Below are 19358 nucleotides of genomic sequence, written 5' to 3'. Positions count from 1 at the left end.
TCCACTGAGTGGCCAGAAAATACAGGAACACCGTGCCGAACGATCATTGGCTCAGAAGGCATTAAAGGCACTTTTGTGCTTTCTGAAAACAACCGGCTTGTCCCTGACGTTCGTGTACGTTCTCACGTTCACTGCCTTCCTTTCTCCGTTCTTTCCATTCGCCTTTTTTTCTTCTCCAGCGTAGCCTACCAGACTACTACAGCCCCGCCTCGGCGCCAAACGCAAGTCTGTAACCTCGCTCGTTAATTCTTATGTTTGATATACAAGTTAGAGAAAAGGCCTTTGAATATGTGAGTCGATGCTTAAGGAACGAGGAGCATGGTTTGGGCGAAGATAGTTCTCGTCTCAACCTACACTTGGCTGCTCTCCTTGAAGAAATAGCTAGCTTAATGAGCTTAGTGCTTTTCATCTATTTACGGTCACAAATTCGCTGTCAGCAGGCAGGTCTTTCGAGAAGTCGAGAAAAATATTCATCTCTTCTATAATGCCATTCAGCATGTGCTGGCACTTTCCTCCTGCTGGTTGCTGCCTACGTCGTGATTAGTGAATCGATTTTGCGGTGATCCTCACTACACTCTCTTTCGCCCCAAAGACGTGTGACTTTGAGGCGTACGCGTATGGAAAGCTTAATTGCATGAGTTGCATTCCTGAGAACGAGTATTTTTTTAATTTCGGAATTTTTTTGCATCAAAGTTATGTGGAAGCTTTTTAGCAATTTGGCCTGATTTGCTTACCGTTCTTTATCAGCAAGCGTGAAAGGAAGCTCAAAATGAAAGCGGGCCTTTCGTTCCTTACTGTTGATTGCTGTGGCTTGCCTGCCTTCGATAATATTATTTCAGCATCAATACTGGCATGCATTTCAATTATGGAGAATTTGGCGCAAGAAATTGTATTTAATATGAGCGCTGAACTGAGAAGCAAAAGCTAAGTTTTGTTGCAGAACTTTTTGAGAGACCTTGTTGATAATTGTGACCTAAAATTCAGGACGCACTGAGAAGAGCGTTAAGAATAACACGTTATAGAGCAAATATTTATCTTCTAAAGCACGTTTCAATCTATCTCATCGCAGGTGCCATTCAGCGACTTCCTTTACGAGACACCGCACACCTTCAACACGAACGCCGATACTTGCGCTCAACTGCCTCCTCCGGCCGTGGTGCTCAGTCCAGTTACAAGACAAGAACGAAGTTGCCCGTCAATAGCAAGAACGGCATACATTTAAAGAACACAGAAGAAAGAGAGAAAGCTGTACCGAATGGAAATGCTTTCAATGGTGATCTCAGATACGAAAGGTTTCAAGGTATTCGTTCAAGACGGCAGAAAATGCGAATCTCCGCCGATCGACGGAGAAGTGACACGGAACGTCGTATGGCTTGCGTTGGCTGCTTCCGCAAGCTCTCTGCTGCGGAAAAAGTTAAGTCTGTGATGGTGACAAGATCACCGGAGAGGTCCCCAATCAGCACTAGATTCTCTATGTACACTACCGGCGATAATAGCCCGAGTTCAAGCAGTTATATTTCTTCCCCACAATATAACCGGAGGATTCAAGCATCACGTTCGCTATCACACACTCGATCGGCGACGCCCTTAAAAGAGAACAGGAGCTCAGCAGTTTCCCCTACAGTTGAACCATTGCGTGCACTGCCAACCTCGGTCACCTCAAGAAAAGCACTGCCCTCGACTTCGGCTCCAGTTAATTTTAAATCTACACGCAAAAAGTGTTTTCGGAAAGCAAAGCTGCTCAGCAGCATTAACGTAGCGCATACGAGAACGCGCTCGAGTTCACTGCCCTCAGAGAGAAAACGAGAAGCGCCCAAGCAGAGTGTGTCTGCGTCAGAGCCTTCTACAGCTAATCTCAGCAATGATGCAGCAGACGTAAATGCACTGCAGAAAAATATAACGGTCATGAACAAATTTTTAACGACAACTGCCAGTTATAAGCAAAATACGCACGACAACGCTGAAGGAGTTAGGAGCGTGGCAGCAACAATGCTGGAAACTTCAGCGGGGCCTGAACTCAAAGAGACTACTGCCCTAGATAGACCTCCGTCTATTGGAACTGTTCATATGTCGTTTGTAGAGCGAACGCCTGTAGTCACGGAGGCTTTATTAAATGGCCAAAACTTAGCTCCGCCATTGACGTCTGGTAGCAATGCGAGGACAAGCGGTGTAGGCATTGTAATAACTGAATCGTCTGTTCTAAGAACACAGGAAGATGGAAGAATAAACTCATCGAAAGATTTATTGGGAAAAGTTATCGTCCCAGAAATTCTGAGAAACGCCACTGTAAAAGTTCAACGACATCAGGATGATGGGCGGATGAAACCAGGCACCACACCTGTCGCATACACGGAAGTCTCGCCGCTACAGTCGTCGGAAGATGTCACGAATACTACTGGGGAAGAGACCGAGAAGCCCAGAGAAATAAAGAATAGGTCGAGTGATTCTACATCGAGTCAAAATGAAGCTTCCATGACTGGTAAGTCCAAATGTAAATGCCATAATTATTTATTACGGTATGTTGACGTCACCGCACCGCTAAAATACGAGACATACTATTATACAGATTGGGGTCAAAGAATAGGACATGATTGCTGCAGCTTGTGGCTATTCGACTAGTATCTACTAGTGTAAATACTAGTCACTATATGCACTGTTCTAGCAACATTCTGGTCCTGTGCACCAATTACAGAAGACCCTGGTGTGTCTAATACAGCCTAAAGAGGTACTCCACCGATTGCTCATAGATCACGTGAACATTGTCGCTCGGATCTTGCCGCATTCACACAGCAGGCAGAGTGTAACTTATTCCGAACTAAAGCTCCGAGACGTTGCTTAGAATTAAGTAAAGCTCCATATGAATTTGCTGATATCTCCATTAATAATATTGAATAGACAGCTATGTGGGAGTACTTAATACTGCACGAGAGGCTTGCATAGTGGCATGCCAGTTACTGTAATGTAAACAATCAGAAACAGAATCATACGGACAGTGTCCTTTCTCTTGCATTGATAGGAGAGAGACATGCGAGAAAGAACACATACACTCATTTTCATTGATTCATTTCGTGTTTTATTCCCTTTCTACATATCAAAGGTTAGGCGGTGGCGACAAAAGATAAGGGTTTGATTCACTGTGTTGTATGGCAAACAGCAAGCAGAGCGAAAAAATAGTAGAAAATGTTCAACATATGAAGTGAAACTCAGTGTAGTAATGCGCAGTTATATAGAGGTGGCAGGTTGGACGTATTGGAAAACGAACATGATCTAATGCAACAAATTCCTATTTTTTTCCTACATGATCAAAAAATAAAAACAGGAAAGAAAAACATGACTGCATTTTAGCATGTACATTGAAAGAAGTGTTTAAATATATGTTCCTTTCATAAAAATCCGCACCTTTATTTCACATTACATTGCTTGTAATGTTCTTTTGGAAACAGTAATGATGTTCATATTAATTCCGCGTAGGCAGTTTAGTGGTTTAGGCAGTGAATACTGAAACACTTGTTGAGAGTTTTTTGTAGCGCTGGCAAAAGGTGTTACGCAAACTGTAGGTTTCCGCGACAGGTGTGCATATATTTCACACTTTTCCTCAGCAAGAAAATAAAGTGATACCTCAGGAAATTTTAAGGTTTTCTTTGTACCGAAGCTATAAGAATACAGTATATATTTTGTAAATCAGTGAAAGTGTTTAACTCGCGGAGTGTGGTGAGCAGTCCGGTGACTGCGCGGCGAATGGACGTCTTTTGAAGGGCACGTGAGTTAATTGGGTTAGTATCTGGGGTAATATCCCACAGCAAAAACTAGTAGCTTACATGAGAGAAGAATAAAGCGTTACATATTTGCGGCTTCACCACAAAATATAGTATTTTCGCAAGTTTGGATATTCGGGAAATTGGAGGCATTTAAAAATTTATTTTTTATTTAATAATACTGTTGATCGCATCGGGGATCATAATCGGTAGGGCTTGTACTTCGGTAATCTTAACACATAACATGCCAATGTGTAGAAACGTGAACGTCCAAAATAGACCAGAATAATAGGTAAACAGTACGGTCAGCAGCAAGAACAGAAAATATTACATGGTCATAAATATATGATCTAACACAGTGGCCATAAGCCATAAGGTTCCTTTTAGGTATTTCAGGTGCAAGTTTGGTTGATGTATACAATAAGTTACACAGGGCAAATAACACTGGCAGGTCGTAATTGTGAGGTATGCAATTTATTTTACGGAAATGACCAAAATATAGGTAATGTTTGGCTGTTGATAATTGAACAATCATGTTTGTTCCAATCACGTGTCAATGAGTAAAAAAAAAGAAATACTTAAGACATTCAGCTTCAAATGAGAGTTCAAATAATGGTAAAAAATGTTTATGACGGGTTTTTTGTGTCTGTGTTAAAGGTACGTATTCGGCGCTGTGTATCCTTATTTAGTTATGTATAGTTGCTACGTGATCTTCAGTCGCACATTCTTGGGTCTATCTTCAAAAGTGAGAATGTGGGATTGTTTCACTCATTCCGTATGTAAGTATGTTATTCAATACAGATTATAATGACGTCTTAGTGCCTTTCTTTGGAGGGATTCTGTTTCTTATTGTGCTGTTTTTAGCATGACAAGTTTTTAATGAAGTATACACGCAGGGGTCTTTTAACGTCGACAACTTTTATTGCGGCACCGCCCGACACAAGGCTGTCAATTGGTGTTGTGTTTGTCTTTCTTATCAAAACAATTGTACTTTAGTTTTCTTTCGGCTCATTTCTAAAAAAAATGTAGAATGCTCCAGTTAGTTAGCTTCTGAAGAACTTTGTTGATATCCATGCAAGAGATCGGTAATTTGCCAAACAAAAGAGAAGTGTCGTGTCAACACCGTAAAATACGTACTGAGATAAGGGGCTGATATTAGGGATATCTTAAACCTAATATTTAAATAGCTAAGGCCCTAAAATGCTTCCCCCGGGGGACGCCTGCAAGTACATGTTTGCGTGGAGCAAGATAGGCGTGAATTGTCGCGCACCCGGTATGGTTTGCTAATTAAGTGAACATAATGTCTAATGACACAGCAAGTCCGCCATACTGGTCAAATTTATTTAGCAAAGTGCGCTGATTCACGTACTCAATTAAAGTCCCCAGCAAAGCCAACGTTCATTCCCGGGGCTTGCTGTTCATCTTGAAAGGCTTCTAAAATATATTCATTCTGTTTGAACAAGGCTAGTTTTGCGGACCTGTATTTTTTGGAAACCGTAGTGAGCAGAATCGACGATAATGCTTCCAGCATAGCGCGCTAGAGACTAGGGTGAGGAACCGACTATCGAAAACACCTTGTTTTTTATTTATTTGCAGCAACTAGTCATATATAGTGTTCCACGTCGGTCATAAACAGCCAGTACCATACAAGCAAAAAAGTTTGGAGGAGAGCCAAAGGAAGCTATGGCTTTAAAAAATCGCACCGATTGTAGGGAACCAAGACCACCAAGGCAGGAGCAGGGACGCTCTACAAGAATTATATGACCACTGCTTAAGCAAAAAGCTTTATCCTTATTGTTTTCGTTGACGTAATCTATTACTGATTAACATTATTTGCAGCATAACAAAGTTATGTTTTTCGTCGTGTAAATTTTCTGAGTATCCGTTTGTGATCGCAAGAATCACAAGAGGTGAGTAGAACTTGTTGCCACCCGCCGTGGTAGCTCAGTGGCTATGGTGTTGGGCTGCTGAGCACGAGGTCGTGGGATCGAATCCCGGCCACGGCGGCCGCATTTCGATGGGGGCAAAAACACCCGTGTACTTAGATTTAGGTGCACGTTAATGAACCCCAGGTGGTCGAAATTTCCGGAGTCCTCCACTACGGCGTGCCTCATAATCAAAAAGTGGTTTTGGCACGTAAAGCCCCATAATTAAAAAAAAAAAACTTGTTGCTGGTCGAGTTGGTTGAGATCTAATGAATACATTGTTGCGCCAAAAGGAAAACAAAGATTAGGAGGGAAAGAAAGAAACGATCGGTTGAGCGCTGAACTTCAACTGATTTCATGCTTACAGCAGAGCAGGGAGAATCAACAAATGCGCATGCGTACATCACTGTTGTCTAGAGCGTTTACAGGGACGTTTTTAACAGCTGCATCTCTTTCTCAAATAGAAAAACAAACGTATCACTAATACTCGTGCCTCTCTCTTTTATGTGATAGGCCTCCAAAATTTCTCTTGCTAACGTGTCGCCACTCCTGCCCAGCATCCTATAATCTCATGCAGTAGTGACTGGCATCTGCCTGCCAAGCAAACCATTCAATGCGCAGGTAAATGCGCATCACCTTTGTTAGTTATAGGCAATACACGCTCTCGGGTCCGGTTATTGACACATCTCCCCGTTTGTTTCGCGTAGGACTGCCCACATTTCAGCGGTATTTCGTATATAACGCCCGTTGCCCATCTCACGTACAGTCAAGTGTGGTTTTTCTGGCATTCTGACTTTTTGCCAACGCGGCTTATGCGTGGAAACGGTCCATCCAACTTGCATGGAGCCGAGAAAAGAACTGGCACAGCAAGCTTAGCAGCGACTTGAAGAAAGTCGCTGCTAAGAACCCTGCTTATGATTCTACCCTGCTTGGACTTCTTGTCCGCAGTATTGTATAAATAAATAAGTTCTGGGAAAGTTTGTGGATGTATGACCCCACTGTGGGCTTGCATCCTTCTTGGTCAGAGCTAGACATATGCCTTTTTCCTTTCCCCTTCTAGAGCAATGTTTTTGACACCGTCATTACGACCTAGCTCGTGTAGCCGGCTGCGTGTAGCCTCACAAATTGCTTATCGCGCGAGGGCATGACTTCATGAGAGTAGATTAAAGCAGAGCGGCTATTAAATTTAAGTAAATTTGGTTGTGCCGAATCCTACGGCAACAATTCCTTCTGGGCACCTTGGCTATACTGCCATTAGACGTGGTTTTTGTGAAAAACTAAAAACAGATCTAAAAACTGGAGTGCCATGGGAAGAGATTTCATGTGGAAATTTCATGCCCTTCTCATGCAGTCTAAGAATGCCTAAGAGATCGCTAATGCGCTGCTTAACGGTAAAATTAGCGTTACTTTTCAAAATAATTAAAAATCATCGACTTCTCTAAAAGACTTAAGGTAGAGCCTGTCGTCGAAAGAACTGTGCAGGTCGCGGTCAATTGATGCCAAGAAAATGTCACACAGCACATGAGCGACAAAGAAACCAATGCATATTCCTTGCCGTTGAACATACAATTCGTCGTTGAAAGAAATAAAAGTAGATTTTAAATAAAATTCCAATAAAACGATAAAATGGTCAATAGACATGCCCACTAGATTCTGAAAATCTACTGGGCCCTTGTGGTCGATGCAATCCCTAACAGAGGCACATATTTCTGTTGAGGCACTGAGTAAAAGAAATCAACTACGTGTACAGAAAAAGCGTGTGTGATAGAGGCGTTTCCTTTCAGAAATTGAATAACATCTCTAGCGCTTAGTCGTGAAAGGATCATCCACATGCAACGGTTCCAAGTTCTTTAAAAGAAACTGGCTAAACTGCGGCCAAGAACCTTTCTCGTTTACGATGGCACGGAACAGAATTCCTTCCTTGTGCGATTTTGTTGTGAAATGCAGTCTTAATGAAACACCTTTAGATTCACTTATTGCCTTGACTACCTTCAAAAGGTTAAGATCTGTGCAAAGCGCAAAAGCTTGTTTCTTCACCCTTGTTTCCTTTTCTTTGACTAGGACAAAGTTCTTTTCTACAGCCTGTTGTGCCATGACGTTAAACACACCTCTTGAGAAAACGACGAAACGCCCTTCCTTGTCAGACTGAAGAAGCTGAAGGCCTTTTTCTTCGAAAAAGTTTCGACCATCCTTGTATAGTCTCTGGACTTGCCGCACCTCACTTTGTTAGGAACCCTACCAAGGGCATCAGCACCTTCCAAAAGGCATCTATTCTGGTCTTCACTCGTAGCTTTTTTTGATAGCCGTCTATTTAAGGCCAAACGTTCACAGGCATATGCCTAGATCTGACCAAAATGGATGCAAGCCCGTCCACAAACTTTCCCACAACTTGACGAAAGCCGCTACTAGGTTTAGTGCGCCAGTTGTTTTCTCGGCGCCACGCAAGTTGACTGGACTGCTTCCGTGCATAAGCCGCGTTGACAAAAATTCAGGATACCAGAAAGACCACACTACATCGTACGTGATATATGAGAAGGGCATTCTATACGAGATACCGCTGAAATTTCGGAAGTTGTGCGTGGGACAAACGGGGAGATATGTCACTGACCTGGCCCGGGCGTATGAATTGTCTATAATATACAAACCTAAGGCGCATGTACCTGTGTATTGCGTGGTTTGCTTGGCGGGAAATTGCGAGCCACTACTGCGTGAGATGAAGATACTTGGAGCGAGGGATTACACGTTACCCACAGAATATTTGCAGGCATACCACATAAAAGAGAGGCACGCTTTGTATTAGTGGTACATTTGTTTTTCTGTTTGACACCGAGATGCAGCTGTTAAAAACGTATTGTAATCGCTCAAGACAACACTGATGTACGCATGCGCTGTTCTTGATTCTCCTTTCTCTGCTGTAAGAATAAAATCAGTTGAAGTTTGCGCTCTATCTATCGTTTCTTACTTGTCCTCTTCTTTATTTTCCTTTTGGCACAACGATGTCTTCATTAGTATTCACAAGAGGTACATGAAATTAGAAGTACCGTACTTGAACATGAAGTGGCGCTGCCATGAGCAATTATTCATGCCCGGAAGACCATAGTTACAATTGACAAAGAAGATCTTGCCAGAAATAAACATAAAATTATGTGAATTATATCATAGTGTGTGGTAACGCAAAAATACTGCTGATGTTTGATGATAATGTTTTTGGCATCCCCTTCAAAACGGCGTGGTGAGAAATGGTCATCTAGCCTGCTTCAGTTAATCAAGGATGCTATACATGCTTTTCATCCTAGCATTTTTGAATACACCACGTTAATCTTTCTTTTTTCTTCTTCAAGGCTACTATCTCAACCTTGTACCACTACCCATGCCTGTTGAGATTACTCAACTGAAACAAGAAGTATTAGGAAGAAGTTATGGGAATACGCTAAGGCAAAAAGAGAGGATAAGAACAATAAAGTAAAACTGAATTTTGACAAACTGATTATCAACGGCAGGGCTTTCAGGTGGGATGAAGACAAAGAAGAGGTCGTTCCATTGCGTAGGCAGTGACAGACCAGAAAAAAGCAGAACTACCGATGTCGACGACTCGTTGCTGTCGTCGTGAACTGCCGAAGCGTCGTTAATAAAACAGCCGAACTTTCTGGGTTGATAGAAAGTGTTGACGCTGACATAGTCCTTGGCACCGAATCTTGGTTAAAGCCTTCAATTGCTGATAGTGAGGTGTTTCCAGAAAACTACGTCGTCTATCGCAAAGATAGGCCCACTGCAGGTGGGGGCGTCTTTTTGCTTGTTCATTCATCACTACAGTCTTCAGCAATTGATTATAAGTGCAATGCACTGGAGTCTGTATGGTGCAAGATAGTCCTATCAGATAATTTCACGTTCATTGTTGGTGTGGTTTATCGCTCGCCCAACTCAGATATCAGCACAGTGCAAACATTATATGACATTCTCACAGAGGCGTCAGCTCAGACGATACTTCTTGGGGGGGATTTTAATCTGCCTGGGTTATCTTGGTGCAATGATACGTGTATAAGTTCTGGCGGGCGCCTGAACTTTGCGATGAAAAATATTGTAGACACGTTTGGTCTGACGCAGTACGTCACCGATCCTACTCGCAATGGCGCTGTGTTAGACTTGCTGTTTTGTAACTCGCCGGATTTCATAAGAAATGTGAATGTCATTCCGGGAATTAGCGACCATCTGGCTGTTGTTGCCGTTATCCATAAAGAAAAGAACCGTGCGAAGTTATCCACGACTAGGAGGGTCTACTTTTATGAGAAGGGTGACTACGATGCAATTTCTGAGAAACTTCGTAATTTCTTTTCTGTTTTCGAGTGCTTATCTGAGGAGCGTAATGTGCACGATATGTGGGACAATTTTAAAGATATGTTACTCGAGCTGGTAAGTGTACATATCCCCAATGTTGATTCTTCACGGCTTAAAAAGCGCAAACAGCCATGGGTGACAACACATATACTAAAGCTTATCAAGAAAAGGATGAGGGCATTTAACGCATTCAAGAAAAGCAAATCAGCTGCTCATTTTACAAAACTACATAAGATTACCCGCGAATATAAGCTAAAAATAGGAAAAGCTAAAGATGACTACTTCAACGAGCTGAGCAACAAAATGAAATCAAACCCTAAAATGTTTTGGAAGCACTTAAAACAGTGTGGATCAGATTCCTTCGGAATACAGGAGTTAAATTATAACGGTAGGATAATTATGGAAGACGAAGATAAAGCTGCCTGCCTTAAACAACTTCTTTCATTCGGTATTCTTACCCAACCACACCTGTCATATTCATCAACCTACAACTAATATTTCGCCTATGCTTCCTGTTGAGCTTAGTATTAATGGAATTGAAAAACTATTGAAAGATATTGATGAGAGTAAATCTAGTGGTCCGGATGGTATTTCTCCACGTGTACTCAAACGTTGCGCGGGGCCGATTTCTATGTACATTTATTTAATTTTTGAAAAATCTTTATCGACAGGTATTTTACCCCATGACTGGAAAATTGCACACGTTGTTCCGATACATAAAGGTGGGTCCAAGAAAGACGTTGGTAACTACAGGCCAATATCACTTACGTCTATCCCGTGTAAAATACTTGAACATATATTATACAAACAAATACTAAATCATCTAAATAAGCATAAGGTACTAATTAACGAGCAGCATGGATTTCGTAGGGGACTATCTTGCACAACACAACTAGTTGAGTTTTATCATGACATAATATCCAGCGTAGATGCAGGAGGACAGGTAGACGGTGTGTTCCTGGATTTTCGGAAAGCCTTCGACACGGTATCACATTCACTCTTATTGTTTAAACTTAATACCCTACACATTGATGCAACTGTTTTTAAATGGATTGAATGTTACCTTTCACAAAGAAGGCAATGTGTAATACTGAATGGAAAATGCTCCGAATATGCAAATGTTACGTCAGGAGTCCCACAGGGCTCCGTTCTGGGTCCGTTATTATTTTTGGTGTACATTAATGATATCTCTGCCGGAATTTCATCTTCTATACGGTTGTTTGCGGATGACTGTGTAGTGTACAAAAAAATTTCCCATCACAATGATACAATTGAACTTCAGAACGACCTAACAATCATTCATGATTGGTGTACTAAATGGAAAATGACTTTGAACATAACAAAGTGTGTACATCTCTCATTTACTAAAAAGAAGAAACCAATACAGTCACAGTATCATCTGAACAACGTACTATTGAAGCAAGGCAGTACGTATAAGTATTTAGGTGTGCTACTGTCGTCTGAATGTTCGTGGAAACCACAGGTAGAAAGTATCATAGCCAAAGCTGGTAAAGCTTTGAATTTCATTCAGAGAAACCTGCGATGTTCACATGCGAATTTAAAACGTATGGCATATACAACTTGTGTTCGACCACTCTTAGAATATGGCTGTGTTGTGTGGGACCCCCACGAGGTAACCTTCATTGCCGCTCTGGAAAAAATACAAAACCGTGCTGCCAGGTTCGTCTTGGGGCGGTACGGAAGAAAGGAGAACTGCACTGCAATGAAGGCTGAGCTAGGATGGGAATCGCTTTCTGCCCGCCGCAATAAACTGAGATTAAAATTTCTATATTCAATTTACTACAATAAAACAGGAATTAATAGGGAAATTTACTTACACAAACCTCATTACATTTCAAAACGAACTGATCATAGTTGCAAAATCCTCGAGTACCCTGCCAAGACGAACATGTATGCCAACTCATTTTTTGTTCGAACAATTAAGCAGTGGAATAGGCTGACTGAAAAGCAAGTGCATTGTGTGAACGAAGATGTATTTTATTCCATGTTGTAACCCCCCTGCTGTAACGCCTTCGGGCGCTGCGGGGTAATTGATGAATAAAGAATAAAGAATAAAACAGTTCCGGTCGTATGAATTTCTTTCTGGCTTTTTTTCCCACAAGTACTCTACATGTGCACTGCTTATCTCGGCTGCCCACCGGTTGATGCTTACGTCGCCTTGAAATCCAAGCGCTTGCGGAAGGTGTGCGTTACCACCGGGTCTCATTGATTTAATTTTGTCTCATTCCATTACGGTGTGCTGGGTGGTCTTCGGATCCTCGCTGCAGCACACGCATGCCTAACCTGTAGGGTGGCCAACCGGACGTTACTCTGGTTAACCTCCCTGCCTTCTGCTTTTCTCTTTCCTTCCTTGCTCACCTTGTTGCGAGTATTTTCTCCGGTATGTTTTTGTCATGCAACCAGCTCGAGCCTCAGATAGTAGGCTCTGCCCTTTGTGTTATCGTATAAACTTTCTCTTCGAATTTCTTTCTTGACATTTTGTGGATCTGCATGTTATTTTTTCTTTCCATTATTTGCATCGAATAACTGTCGCTGTTTGTCTTACTTTCTTTTTAATGACTCGTGGTTGTCTATCTACACTTTCAATTATCCTGTACTTCGTTGCCCACTTTTTTGACCTTTTCGTCTATTCTGTGTCGACGCTTTCACATACAGATACTAGTGCACTTTATCCACGCATTTGTGTTCATGTATGTTTCTGGCTCTTTCTTCAAAAGTAATTTTGCTCTGCGCTTCTCCTACTACAAATGAACAAAAACGCACGTCAAACTACTCGTCCTCATTTGTGGTTTTACTGTGGGTTCCCATATCCAACCGCCCTATCAATTTTTGGTTAGCTTCCAACCTCAACAATGTATCGGATTTGAAGCACAGGAAGGCATTTGCGAACGTTAGCGCGATGGTGCGATTACTCTTTTACAGGTTCCACGCACCACCTCATAGTCATGGTGGCCTCAACTTGGTCTATGTTTCATTATCGCTGCATTCCGCTTCCTGACGATGTTCAAGTTATGTTGGTACGTCTTGAGTAAATATTTCTTGCTGATATTTTTACGTCGAAGCACGTATATTACTTGAAAATGTGTATGACTTGCTGTTGTATTCATACCAGGTAATTTTTTTTCGTCTCTTCAATAAAGATCAAAATGCCATATTTCTCTGTGCTAAACTTAAGGCCTAGACTTGTCACTTCATTGCCACGCATATTCGAATGCCTCTGTGAATCTCTTGCATAGTCCGCTATCAGCACTATTTTGTCGGTATACATCAGTCCGGGGACGTTCTCTTGCACCATTTGTTCATTATGCATGTAGAACAAATGAAATTAGTTCACCGTTATTCAGTCGTTTTTTGAGGCCCTTAACACAAAGTGTGAGCAAAAATGCAGAAAGAGGACAAACTCGAGTCAGTCCTTAGTGAATTTCCACCGCTGCCTTATATTTTGTACCTTCCTATATAATTGCTATATTTTCGGCCTTCCTATATACGCGAGATTTTCGATTACCGTTTGATGATTGATTTGATTGATGATTGAATGATCTCGCTGTGTCCGGCGGCTGTTATTAGGGATATTTCCTTCTGCATTTTTCCATTAAAAGGTTTCTATGCTTAATTTTGATATGTCAGGATTTTTTGTCGTTGCTGAATGTTTTTCGAGTCGGAACTACGCTTTCTTTTGTGCCGAAGTTATCTCTACTAATGTCTCTGATGCATTGCAGCGCATCGTCTTGTTCAACGATGGTACCCTCTTCATCCCTCAGAGCAGTTTGCGAAGTTTTAGTTGGTACTCCGACTGCTCTTACATGGTTCCGGAGTTTTCTTGGTGCACCTTTGTATTTATTACGAATGCTGCACACTGAACCTGGACTTGTGCAGTTAATGTTTTTCAATGAGCTCACTCGCTAGTCTTTTCTAGTCTCGGTATTTGTTACATATATAGAGCATCTGTTCTTCGTGTAATCCCAACGCTTTGCTTTATCGAGCTTTAGTAGACGCATGCTGAAGCTCTTCTAGAGCTTGTTGTATTTCCTTGTTCCACCGCTTACGTGGTTTCCTCTTTGCAAGCCAACAATATTTTGCCGTATCTATCTTTCCTCCTCCTGCTATAGCAATACAATTGCCTTCTTATATATAGTCATAAGATATTATATGAGCACTATTCTTTTTGCGATCATTTATGTAAGGTTACTGCGCTTAACCCCTGGTTCACTCTTAATCTTTTGGTTTTATGTCGCAGTACACCATACTGCCTGAAAATTATTAGTACTTTGTGAGAACAGATGCGATGTTGAGTCTGTGTGCAAAATACTGTTTTAATGTATCAGCAAGATGCAAATGGCGCAGCTCTCAATCGAAAGACCCTGCGCACAGGCAACGTTAAAGTCCTGTTTCAGCCTATGAAACACGAATTTTCACAAGGAGGATGCATTCTGATGAACCTTACTGCGGTAGTGATCAACTCATGTTTTTATTTCTTGTTTTGTGCATTCCAGATCTGGATGACAAGCGCACAGCCAATTTGCTACAAATGCCTGGAGCTGACAAACGCGAACAAAGCATTGAAGAGAAAATGCACGTCGGTTCGCAACCTCCATTGCCTTTTCAAGTACCTAGAAAAGCTTCACTTGAGACAGTGTCACACGATTCCTCAGGTGTAGCAATACCGGTGGAACAGACAACGACGGCTCTAAATCAACAATCACTGAAAATGCAAGAGTCCACTACTGAAAACTTTGCAAGCAAATATGTGAGTGCATCTGACACATTGGCAAAGCTACCAGAAATCGAACTAACGACAGTACTGACTCTAACATTGGCACCGAAGACAACTGCGCATAGTGCTTTTCCTAGGCAGACGGCACCTCTAGATATTACGGCGGTGATGAGCTCCGCAGAACAAAGGGGCTCAGCAGAGTCAAGTAGAGAAACCACGTCCACAATTGCAACTACCGCAGACCCCACTCCTGATCAGAACACAGGCGGTGGAATTGTGGGAATCGCTAGTGCCGCAGTTTCAACCATATCTAAGGAAAGCAATAATGGTAAACTCAAAGTAGCGATAGGCTCAACTGTAAAGACAGCCGCTGGCATTAGAGAGGACGAAGAGTCAACTTGGACAACAGCGCGTACAGATGCTGCTGTAGCACCACCCACGCATAACATAAACACCCCCGATATTGAAAGCCACAGCAGATTGTTTGCCGAGCACGAAGCAGGTTTCGTGTCCCCGCATATGACTACTCATGACGCAAGACCACACACAAGTGAAGACATGCTCGAGGAATCTCTTCCAGTATTGGAATCTACTTCCGAAGAGACCTTACTTTCGTATGCTCCTCGCGACCTCACTGACTTGGCAGTATCAACTTTACCGTCACCATATCTAGTTACACTACCCGCAGAACTAACAGACAAAAAATATGAAGACACATCACGAACATCTAGCAGCGTCGAGGTGCAAGGCGAAGCTCCAGAACGAAAAAATCAAGCTGACTTGAAAGGGACGTTGACTATAGAAGATAAAAAGACTTCAGCTACTGATTCGAGTACAAATCATTCTGGGGGGTACTATGAAGCTAACAAAGTAAATAATGTTTTGCCCTTGACTTTGAGAGCAGCTACCACGCTGACACCATTGACAGTACAAAGAAGTGATAGCCTTCCATTATCAGTTACAGCAAGTTACACTGAAACACGTTCCGAACCAAAGGCTGTTATCTGGACGGAAAATGACAGAAAAACAACAACAGTGAGCGCTAATGTTGTGTCACTATTTCTCGAGAAACATGTAACTAACGCCGGTTCCAAGGATACTCAGAGTACTAATATTTTCTATCCAACCAACACACCATCACAAGAGACATCTACCACCCCACTTTCTACAGCACTACTAACATATAGCTCTCCTCCATCAAATCGTCACTTGACAACTATAGTGACAGCGCCGACATTGTGCACAAGTATCAAAGATGATAAACTGCAAACTATAGCAGAAACAAGCACACAGAAGACAAAGGCACAAACTTCCCACACTGACGCTATAAATGATTTTGAAAGCAAAGTAAATACTGTCATGTCCCTGCATCGCAATGACACCGAAAACGTGGCACCGCTGAATCAAATAAAAGAAACGTACCCTATGTCAAAGGTTAGCAATGACATCAGAGAAAATTTGAATGCGCATTCAAATAAACATGAGTTGGCAGAGAGCCTGAAATATAATTATTCGTCCTCAGATATTGCCAATCAGTGGCTAGCTTCAACGAATACCGTATCCACATCAATGGTCACAACTACAGAAGCCTACGGTCATCATACGCCGATTGCTGTTATCCAGGAACTGGCAACAGCTACATATCTTAATAAAGCTTATACGACGCAAACGCATAAAGATGTTGAAAGTTCAGAGTATTCACCGACCACTGAAGGAAATTATTCACCCGTCACCGAAACGGCGCCTTTGGAAGACCTTGGTCCTGATGTGGTTTCTAAAGCAGCACCACACATGACATCTAATAACCTTACAATCGACAGTGCTGTCCTCAGAGGAAGTGGCACCAAAACACCGTTATCAGACGCTACAACACCACAGGAAAATGAAACCGGAAAAAACTATTCGACGATTGCAGAAGGCTTTCAAAGGGACAGCCATGATGCTTCCCTCTCGTTGTCCGAGTTGCATCTCTCGAAGTCTTCCGGAGGAAGTAAATTTCTAAATCCTTCAATCACAGTTCACCTGTCAACGCGCTATCATGGAGAGACAAATGGTGCTACTGAGACCACAAGTGACACTCCGACAGCTATCTATAAGGAAGTGACAACCGATGCAGCAACAGAAGTTACATATACGAAAACACTAAAGACTTCTACAAGGTCCCCACAATTATTCACGGAGAAAGTGGTGCCTCAAGAAGTCGAGAATCACATGTCAAGTATAGAGCATTTGCCGTTCAAATCGACTGCAGATACAAATGCGCACTTGAAAGCTGAAGCCTCGACTCAGGGTTGGGAGTCCCCCACGACGGTATTATTCAGGCCACGCAATGACGCTGAATGGGAACACAGAGAAGATAATCTTAAAAGTGATAAATCTGGTGTTGGTACACCTGTTTCCTCGCCTTTGTCAACGGTGATATTGGACATTAACACAAACACTTTCTCTACTGTGATTGAAGAAGTCTCAATCATGACGAGTGATAAAACTTCAACAGTGAGGCCACAGCTGACAACAGAAGTGAATGAATATGCTACATTAGGAACGAAAACGCTAGGTACTTTAGGTACCACCGCTTTTGCGCCGACTGTTACATCAGCGCCTATGACAGAAAAAGCTAAAACCTGGACGGCGTTGTCGATCCCGAGCTCTAGGCTGCAGGAGAAAACGACAAAGGCTCCTCTGTGCAAATCTACCTTTGGCCTTTTTCGTCACCCTACTAATTGCAATCTTTTTGTTCAGTGCTCATACTCGGTTGCATTTATTAAGAAATGCCCAGCGAACTTACATTTTAACGAAGAAATTATGGTTTGCGACTGGCCTTACAGAGCCGGCTGCCTGAGCAATGCTTCGAAAAGTCAACTTTTGATCTAGGGCGTGAAGTTACGCTGCAAAACAGGCCTGCATTTCTAAAATTGGCTTGCCTTTGCAATCAAACGAGACGGAATGTGTACCTTGGCTTTAGCCAAAATGCGCCATATATAAATGAAGTTCTTTCTACGGGAAGTACTGCACGCAAACAAAAATATATGATGTAAAAACATTGTACATAAATCCTGACCTATGTGTGCACCGATGTTTGTACTTTCAAATGCGTTCCAACATTAAAAATTGTGTAATTTTTGCTGCGCTACTATCTGTGAACAATATTCAAAAGAGAACTATGGCCTCATTGAGATTCCTAACATCTCGGTTAATGAAAATGATGTTACTTGGACTGTGTCGCATAAGTTCAGGCGTCTAGCCATAATATTCGCTGCGTAAATGCGTACCTTATTCTGCCGTCAAATGGAACAAGCAGTGCTGCAAGCATATTTTCATTGATAATGGTTGGGAGCATTCATGAAGCGACTCAGCTCTATGATGCAACCTGGTGCTGTTCAACTGGTGTAGACCAAACGCCCTGCATCATGACGCAATAAAGAAAATGAATAAACGTTGTATATATGTATATATGTTGAAACAAATTATACAATTTTATTGAATAAACTTTGTATCAAAGGTCCTTCCCGAGGGCCTTCGTAAGCGTCTGCGCGACTTTCCTTCTCTGCCTTCCTCCATATCTGTACGCTCATTCAAGGCTGCTCTTAGTCCTGTATGACGAACGAGATCCTCATATTGCTGAGAGAGAGAGAGAAAGATAAATGACATTTCTTTACGTAGCCGGCAGACTGCTGGGGCAGCCAACCCCGCCTAGATGGCGGCCAGAAGCCCTCGAGCTCTAGTGGCTTCCTCGGCCTGCTGGAGGGCTAAATGTTGGTCTTCGGGGGCCGAGCTGAGCGACACGGTCTCCCACTGCTTCCGATCCTTAATTTTCCGGCCCTGTCGGGGCGCCCGAAGGCAGGCCGAGATAATGTGATCCCGGTCCGCCGTTTCTCGAGAAAATTTACAATTCGCCGAATATTGTTCTGGATGATAATGATTATAAATAACCAGACTTGGATACGTTTTGGTTTGAAGGAGGCGCCATGCCACCACCTGCTGCTTATTAAGGGATGGGTTTGCGGGAGGAAAACGCACCCTCCACAATCTGTAATGGTAAGTTATCTCCTTATAGCCAACCATTGGATCCCCTGTCAGCCCCAGCCACGGCTCCCCCTTGTGGCTCGGCTTGCGAGTCCTCGACCCACGGTGTCGGCCGCCTCGTAGCCGGGGAGCGAGGAGTGCGCAAGCGCCCAGATAATATGGACAACCCGCTGAATGCGCCCCTTTGCGTAATCTAAAACAGCGGTTTTAGAATCGCTGGCTATTATCGTGGCCAGTGTGGAAGCCATTGCGAGAGCAATGGCAGATTCCTCAGCCACCTCGGCTCTGTTGCTTTTAACAGGTCCGCTGACCTTAAAATCACCCTTCGAGTTCACTGTAACGATAGACGTATTCTGATTAGTCGCGTACTCTGCCTCGTCGACGTACACCACGTCCTGAGAGCACTGGAATCTCCTCTGTATAGTCCTTGCCCTTTCCTCCCGCCTTTCCCTGTGGTGCTCGGGATGCAGGTTTTTTGGGTAGCGGTGGGATAATAAGCTGCTTCCTTATGTCGTGGGGAATATCTACTTTAGTGCCATACTGTGATGCGTATGTTACTTTAAGCTTGTTAAGTATTTGTCT

At 42.7% G+C, this 19358-nt stretch overlaps 1 protein-coding gene across 4 annotated transcripts in view; it reads left to right on the top strand.

Moving 5' to 3' along the window:
* Nucleotides 1–17464, top strand: part of LOC142573217 (uncharacterized) — a 105852-nt gene extending 88388 nt beyond the window's left edge. For 2 of the 4 annotated variants that reach the window (XR_012826249.1, XR_012826250.1), the window contains 2 exons: nt 1070–2479; nt 14530–17464. Coding sequence is in view for 1 of the 4 variants with exons in the window: in XM_075682807.1 (XP_075538922.1) it covers nt 1070–2479; nt 12959–13053; nt 14530–14694 (1670 nt within the window). In the remaining 3 variants the exon portion in view is untranslated. Of the gene's footprint in view, nt 1–1069; nt 2480–12958; nt 13054–14529 lie in introns of all 4 variants that reach the window. The other 2 variants (XM_075682807.1, XR_012826251.1) reach the window with 2 other exon arrangements.
* Nucleotides 17465–19358: the final 1894 nt, after the last annotated feature.

This window comes from Dermacentor variabilis, chromosome 2 (genome assembly GCF_050947875.1).
Source record: "Dermacentor variabilis isolate Ectoservices chromosome 2, ASM5094787v1, whole genome shotgun sequence".
NCBI classification, from domain to species: Eukaryota; Metazoa; Arthropoda; class Arachnida; order Ixodida; family Ixodidae; genus Dermacentor; species Dermacentor variabilis.
The sequence above is the reverse complement of the archived record's forward strand: the minus strand, read 5'-3'. Positions and strand labels throughout refer to the sequence as shown.